Source organism: Capsicum annuum, chromosome 3 (assembly GCF_002878395.1).
Source record: "Capsicum annuum cultivar UCD-10X-F1 chromosome 3, UCD10Xv1.1, whole genome shotgun sequence".
Lineage (NCBI taxonomy): Eukaryota > Viridiplantae > Streptophyta > Magnoliopsida > Solanales > Solanaceae > Capsicum > Capsicum annuum.
Window position 1 is genome coordinate 240193091 of NC_061113.1, and position 8288 is coordinate 240201378.

At 30.7% G+C, this 8288-nt stretch overlaps 2 protein-coding genes across 2 annotated transcripts; one reads left to right on the forward strand and one right to left on the reverse strand.

Moving 5' to 3' along the window:
* Positions 1-1784: 1784 nt before the first annotated feature.
* Positions 1785-2891, forward strand: LOC124896857. Its single transcript, XM_047408714.1, has 2 exons — positions 1785-2246; positions 2439-2891. Exons 1-2 carry the CDS (start codon positions 1785-1787, stop codon positions 2889-2891), a joined length of 915 nt encoding a protein of 304 aa, XP_047264670.1.
* Positions 2892-4189: 1298 nt separating this feature from the next.
* Positions 4190-5141, reverse strand: LOC107866028 (kunitz trypsin inhibitor 5). The gene has a single exon (XM_016712211.2). The coding sequence runs from the start codon at positions 5004-5006 to the stop codon at positions 4242-4244; it is 765 nt and encodes a 254-aa protein (XP_016567697.2). The 5' UTR covers positions 5007-5141; the 3' UTR covers positions 4190-4241.
* Positions 5142-8288: the final 3147 nt, after the last annotated feature.

An 8288-nucleotide genomic window follows, 5' to 3' on the forward strand; every position in this document is an offset into this window, starting at 1 on the left:
TACAATTTTCAGAATATAGGTAGCAATACATATTCATGCATAACATAGATAAAATAGCATTGGCTATTTCGTCGATATCATTAACAAAGAAACATATTTGATCAGAATAATATGCATAGCAGTACAATATATTCATTCACACATAACCAAAAAGAAATCAGTGAGAGGAAAAAGGAGAAAAATGACGAAAAGAAGGGAGGTTAAGAAAGAGTGATTAAAAAAATATAATAAGATTCATAGTTTATGAATTTTTCGGCAAAAACTCGTCGGAAACTGACCAAAAAACTACAAACTAACTGGATCATCCCCTTTCTTCCCCTTCCCTGCGCCGGACCGCCCCCTTTTTCCCTTTCCCGTCGCCGTCTATCTACCAACATATCAGATCTGGCCGGCATTAAGACCACAACAGCGGCAACAACTCCGTCGGCCAACCAACCTCGCCGCCGCACCATCCCACCAGCCCGCCCTTTTTCCCGTCAACCCATCGCGCCTGCCGCCGGAAAGCGGCGAAAACTAGCCGGAATGAATAACCGGCAGATGCATCTCCATTAATTGCCATCGACGTTGTCTCCCGTCCCTTTTTCCTCTTCATGATCGTCAACAACCATGGTCGGTGTCGATGACATCACCACTGTCAAAAACCATGGTCGGTGTCGATGACATCACCACTGTCACTGCCGCATTATTTTGTTCTTCTTTTTCTGCCTTTGATGCAGTAGTTTGCATTCTAGAAAATTTATTAAATCAAATTATAAATTTCTTTGTTTTAGCCTAAGTTATAAAATAAGTATTTAAGGTCCGTTTTTCTTTTCCTTAATTTATTGTTAAAATAGTTTTACATATTGGACTGTATTAATTTTTATTGAGTTTATGTAATTGTTCCACTTATTATTGAAATTATTAATAGAAGAAATTTATAATAAAATTAATATAATATAATTAATTTTTGTATATTTATATTATTTTTATTTTATATTCCATTTATTTTATTTTATTTTCATTAACAAAGCTTGATAATTATTTGTTAAATTAGTTAATTATTTTAATTAAATATTGTTTAAGTTTATTATTAAAGTTGAATAGTATTTCTAATAGATAAAGTTGTTGTGAATTTTATAAATGATAAATCAAAACTTTTTAACACAAGATAAATTTTAGTCATATTCAAGATATTCGTCTTAAGTAAGAATGCGGCGTACGCATCTTTTTGAGACATTTTAAAATTCAAGTATGCAATAACGCACCTTGATAAATATTTTTTAAAATTAATTTTTTACCGATTTATCTAATACAAGAGTTTTGAATAAGTTTTAGTGTAATAAAAAATGAGCTAATTTAGGCCTTAACATAATTTAATAAAATAGTTTTAGTCAAAATAAGTCAATAAAAGCGACCGTGCTAGAATCACGGGACTCGAGGGGTGCCTCACACCTTTTCCTTGGTCAACCGAATTCCTTACCCGATCTTTTATTTTCGCAGACCATAATAAAGAGTCATTTTCTTTTGATTAGGGATTCAAAATGGTTATTTGGAACACCATAACTCAATTTCAAATGGCGACTCTATAATTAAAAAATAATCCCTATGCAATATTATTGTTACTTTAATTGAAAAAACTCTTTGACTCGGCCTTCGAGCGAAAAAGGGGTGTGACATATACAGTGAAGATCAATGGTAGTAATCATGGGTATTTTGAAGGAAGGAGGGGGATTAGGCAAGGGGATCCAATGTCTCCATTAATATTTGTTCTCGTGATGGAGTATCTAACTAGAACATTACAAACTATGAGCCTTTTGCCTGATTTTAGATTTCATCCAATGTGCAAGGACCAAAGGCTAACTCATCTAGTTTTTGCCGATGATTTAATGATTTTCTATAAAGGAAATGTAGCCTCGGTTAATGGAGTTGTGGAAGCTTTGAAGCATTTTAACGCTGTTACAGGTCTTGAAGCTAATTTGGAGAAATCTAGTATCTTCTTAGCTGGGGTTAAAGACAATATAAGAGATCAAATCCTTGCTATGACTGGTTTTTCAATAGGAAAACTTCCTATAAGGTATCTTGGTTTACCTTTATCTCACAGGAAATGGAGGAAGATGGATTGTCATGCCCTAGTAGGCAAGATCACTGAAAGAATCAATGTGACCAACTCCAAGAAACTCTCTTATGCTGGTAGATTGCAGGTGGTAAATGTTGTGTTATTCTCTATTCATAGTTTTTGGGGGGCTGCTTTCATTCTTCCTCAACAGGTACTTAAAGAAGTTGATAAAAGGTGTAGCGATTATCTTTGAGGTAGTACTAAAAAGAACAGGAAAATGGCTTTAGTTTCCTGGGAGAAGATATGTCGTCCTAAAAGTCAAGGTGGACTGAATATAAAGAGAAGTAGTGATTGGAATATTGCTTCAGTGGGACAACTGGTTTGACAATTATCTACGAATAAGGAATCTCTTTGGGTTAGATGGGTTCATGAGATTTACATCAAAGAAGACTCAAGTATATGGGAGCACAAGGCACCTGTTGATAGCAGTTGGTATTGGAGAAAGTTTAATGATGTTAAACAATTGATGAAAGATTGGTATGTACAGGATAAATATAGATTGATACAAGATGGTAGTTACTCAATTTCAAGGAGATATATGGAGCTTATAGGGCGTAAACCCAAGTTGAGGATTGCAGAATACATTTGGACTTCCATTGCCTTGCCTAAGCATAGATTCGTAGTGTGGCTAGCTGTACAAGGGAGACTGCTTACACAGAAAAGAAAGCTGAAACTGAATATCCAGGTGGATAATGCAAATTGCTGCTTATGTGTTACACAGGAGCTGGAGTCAAGAGTGCATCTGTTTGAAGAGTGTGCATGGGTTAAAAATGTATGGGCTGAACTTAGTAACTGAACAGGTATCAAACTTCAACACACAGAAATTAAACAGGTTCTTCAATGTATACAAAGAAAGCATTGGAAGAGGTTTCAAAAGAAGATCATGGCTGCTATCTGTGGTGCAGTAATCTACCATACATGGAGTACCCGAAACTGGAGGAAATATAAAGGCAAACATGTAAATACTGATGAGGTGGTAGCACAGATTAGGAAGGAATTAACAAAAAAGATTAACTATGTATAGCAAGTCAAAGAAAGCACAAGACTATAAGCTTTTTATACAACATTTAGGTAGATAGTTTCCTGATTTTGTTGGAGGCTTTTCCTGCACAAAGGAAGGGGCTCTATATTTGTATTGGTTGTTTTGTTGGTTATGGTAATATTTACAGTTGTTACCAAAAAAAAAAAATACTGAATTACTTGTGGCCTTTTGATATATTCTAATTCTCTAATAATACTTTTTTCCGCACAAATTTTTTTTTTTAAAATTATCTAATTTTGTGATTGAGAACTTTAATAATTATAAAACTTATCAATAAAATATATTTAATACGTCGGTCATTAGATTATGTTAATTATAAAGTAAAAAATATAATATAAATTATATTTTTTAAATTTAAATTATTACTTTTTATGTCATGAGTTTGGGCTCGGACTTAGCACGGGCTCACGAAACTAGTACTCCCTCCGTTTCGGAATAAATGAATCGTTGGGGGTATTTATTGGTGTTTCAAAATAAGTGAATCGTTGAATTTTTTTTCAAAATTACCTTTATGATTTAACAAGCAAAAGAGATTACAGTTTTTTCCTTTTTGGGTAAAAGAGACTTCAAGGATAAAAATAAAAATTTATGTTAAATTTATGTCTTTGATGCTTTTTTTCTTAATCTGTGTGTCAAAATACAACAATTTATTTATTTTGAAATGGAGGGGGTATATAGTTAGAAAGTTTATCAGATTAATTTGTAGATTCCTTTCCAATCATTACACTCTATAGAAGCACCAGATCTTGTACAGAAAAATATACACGTACAGAAATAGAGATTTATTATCTCTGTGAATCAGTCTCTTCTTTACAGCTTTTCTCAATTCTTACCATTTATGTACGTTGAATTAATTTACGTTGAAGAGAATGAGATTGGAAAGAGACCACTTTCACAACAAAATGATGTGCTTTATATAGTACTGTTTGTGACAAAATATTTAAATAATAAAATAAACAAAATTTATTCAAGTATATCATACATTAACACACATGTGCATTGATTACAATAGTATGTATTGGCCCGACTAATTAAAAATCATATGCAATTAATTAAATATAAAAGAATACTATTCATTCCAAGGTATGATTACAATCGTTTATGTTACATCATATTTATCAGGTAACCAATAACAATGCACATTACAACATTAATAAAGGACAATGTTGGCAGTTTGACTGGATTGCTGGCACTTGGACTTGGAGGAGCATTAGTTACGGTAACATTCGCCGTGGTATATTGAAACTTAACTTTCAATGGTTTATCAGAACCAACAAACAAAACCCTTTTGTTGTTAGGTTCAACAAGTATTCCAATGTCTCCACAAAATGGTCTACATGTCTCACAAACTTCAGGACAATACACAAACTTGTATGCATCCTCGTACGTGTCAATCTTGAACCAGTTGCCCAAAGTGTCACGTCCAGGATTGCCTTCAACTCCACCAACCGTCACCACATAACGTTGTGGAATTAACTCATTGTTAATTGTCCATATAGTAGACGAATCAGTAATTATAATAGACATAAATTTTACGTTCAGATCCGTCGATAATCTTACGGTGTTTTCTTTTGGGTTCACTGGTGTAAATCGAAGGCTACCACCACTAGAAGATTGAGCATTTTGGCTAACAACAAGAGGATTGGTTGTGTTCCTAATGGATGACACATCAAGTCCACCTTCGTTGCTCCTACCACCCACTGGTATAATGTAATAGTTCGATCCTTTTTCGACAGCTTTACCAGAATCGTCCAAAACTGGTTCAGAAAGATTTTGAGCTTTTACGAGGAAAATAAATGTTGTTGACGATATTGCGAGAAGAAGAAGAAGAAGAATAGGTATTCCCATCAAGAATTTTCTCTGTGCCATTGTCTTTGTTGATAAAGTGTAGTTCGTGTAGAATTGATTGATTACTTGATATAAATGGATAAATTAAGCTCAAAGAAGCAAATGAATTTATAGATGCAATTTGGAGGTAAGGTTTTGACATGTTCTACTGGTTTCTTGATAAGGTTATTGATTATGATTTCATTTGAATATTCAACTAGCTTTGACAGCTCTGGTGTTCTGTTCAAAGATATTTTTAGATATGGAATTGGCTATTAATCTCTATTTTCATAGGGAATTGACCAACAATTTCAGAAAAAGTAAGCAATTACAAAATGCCCTTTAATTTAACGTTTATTTTTCTAACTTTTTAAAATGCAAAGTTACTAATATATCTCTTACAAAATATTTTGATATGCAACAGTATTTCCTTTTTGGATATATAACACCAAAAATATTCTTTAATCTTATAGGTTTAAACATGTTTTTTTTTAAAAAAAAAGAACAACAAACAAATTGAAACTGATAGTATAAAATATTTTATTAAATAAATCTTATAATAATTCTATTATTGCTAAGAAAATGAGGCCCCTCAAGTTTAGGGGCCTAAGGCGGGTGCCTAATTTCTTAAATCATGGAGTTGGCCCTGCAAAAAATCCATCAATAATTTATCCATTTGTGTTCAATTTTAACTTGATATTATATATATAATATTCATTAACCAAAATATTTTTCAAAACATAAAGTTTATTATACTCAAAAAGGCATTTTTTTACTATATTATTTATTTTTATTTTGTATCATGTTAATATTAGACAAATATTTTCGAACGCAATACTATTTAATTACGCTATATTTCTTCCAACTCAAAATTCTTGTTGTATTTTTAATTTACACATTTTTGTAAAAATAAACTACACATGGTTGCAAAATTAATTACGTAAAGCATGCACATTAAAGACATTCGAACGCCGAGTCAAGTAAGACTGCTTTATTATATTGCCCATGTGCCTTCATTAATTTCCTTGGCTAGTTCATTTCTCGAATTCAAGTTTAATGGTTTATCTCCAAGTACCAACTAGATTTATTTTTTTTCTCTCCGTCTCTCTCATTTTAAAGATAAAAAGAAAATATAAATATATTAGCATATTATTTAATGATTAATAAAATAGTAAAGCTTAATTAATTAGACTATAGGTAATTAAAAAAAAAAAAGTCATCAGCTTACATCTGAAAATCTAAATTAATAGAATATATATTCTTATAAAAAAATCTTTTACAAATGAAAATAAAACTTGTATTTAAAATATGACTTTATTATATATATAATTTTCTTTTGTAGGAATAACATGTGCTTTATGATACATACCGTCACTATGTGAACAACTATATCATGTGAATATCATAGAGATTTGAAGAATGTTTTTTGAAAAAGAATTAATGAACTAGTCTTAAGTAATATCCTGCCAATGTATGAAATATACCAAAAAGAATTAATGAACTAGTCTTAGGTAATATCCTGCCAAAGTATGATATATGCCAAGTTGGCATTATAAACGACCGAAGTCTTTTTTTAAGAAATAAACTACTCTTCTATGATACTCTATCAATATACAATATACATCATGTCTGTATATAATAGAGAACTAGAACCGAGGAGTATCATTCTTGAAGGACTTTCAAAATTGTAGAAGCAATTAAAAAAAAAAAGTGGGAAAGCAACTAGCTAATTAATATCCTCGTGCAATCTTGCACGTCTAGAATTTTGTCAGCATTTTCAAAGGTTAATGTTGATGTATCTATCCCTAACGGAAAGAGTAAAAGACACAATTTCTTGCACGGCTCAATTTCTTATCTAATTGAGTCGCTGAATATATATAGATATAGATATAGATATAGATATATATTACATGGTGTGGCCATGTGAAATTTAAATGGTGCAACTTTGTTTTATATGTCTCTAAATACACTATAGGCCCAAAATAGCGACAATTTATTACCAAATTCTAAAATTTTGTTTTCGCTACCTTTTTCAGCTGCTTGTTTCACACACTCTCTCTACGTGAAGTGACAAGTCGGAGAAAAAATAGTGAAAATACTTTGAAAAAAAAAAAGTATTTGTCTCTATATTGTGGAGTCGTCGTTCGAGAATGAAACATTTGTGGACTTGATATAGTGATTTATTGTAATGCCAAATGGCCGGAATAGTAGTTTGTTTGAAGCTGTTCACTAAACTTTGTTCCTCTATTAATTGTTGGTGATTTTCACGTCATTTAGGATGGAGTATACAATATCGATATATGTTTATACACTATTTTAATAATATTGATACATGTCTATACATTATTTATATGATATTTAAACACATTTGTATAATATCGATACATGTTTATAGAAGATAGTGATGCAAGAAACTACATATCAGCAAATGTGTCGTACGTTTTCCAGTCCACTGCTATAAGGCTGAAAACAGCTATTAATGCAGTAGCAACTATGACACCAAAAGAATTAAACATTGAGTAAATGCAAAAACTCTTTCATAATGAAGACAATTTCTTTTTCATGGAAATTATATATATGTGGTTAGGAAGAATAAACGTGAGAGGAATTGAGCTGATAGCATGAGTAGTTCCGAATAGCAATTGCACTTCCTTTTGACTTTTGAGGTTTTTTTTGTGTGTAAATAAAAAAATGACTATATTTGTTGTAAACTAAGAGTATGTTTGGGTGAAAATGACTATATTTTTTTTGTGTGTGAAAATACTTTTGATAAACAAATTGTGTTTGGATAATATTTTTCAAGAAATGCTTTTTTGTTTCAAATGACCAAAAAGGACATGTATCAATAGACTACTAAAATTAATTTATAGAGAAAATTTATTTTAACTATCTATTACAATATTTTTAATTAAATTTTATTTTTATTTAATTGAAAAGCACGTACTCTAAAATTTTCAATCAATGTTTATATACATAAATACATTAAAACTATTAATAATGATATATTACTTAAATAATTTAAATATCACTTTAAAATATCAAATAAAAATAAATATAAAAATTATTTCATTAATTAAATCATTATTTATGAAAAAATTAACGACAAAAATAATTAATCCTTCATAAATCACAAAATTCTCAATGATTTCATCCCTAATTTTACTATGCAATATCTTTATACTTAATAGAAGATCTGTCTTGTATTTCTGAGGGTATACCAGAAGGTTCATCCTCCTTCTTCATACATGTAAACTACATGATAACAAATGTGTAACTTTTCATAAATTATTTATTTAAAATTAAATATTCTAGAAACATTTACAA

Excerpts from the sequence above, each read along its gene's own strand:
- LOC124896857 (XM_047408714.1), top strand. The coding sequence starts at position 1,785 with ATGAGCCTTTTGCCTGATTTTAGATTTCATCCAATGTGCAAGGACCAA. Across the intron at positions 2,247-2,438 it reads CTTTCATTCTTCCTCAACAG|GAATCTCTTTGGGTTAGATG; the intron begins GTACTTAAAGAA and ends TCTACGAATAAG.
- LOC107866028 (XM_016712211.2), bottom strand. The coding sequence starts at position 5,006 with ATGGCACAGAGAAAATTCTTGATGGGAATACCTATTCTTCTTCTTCTT.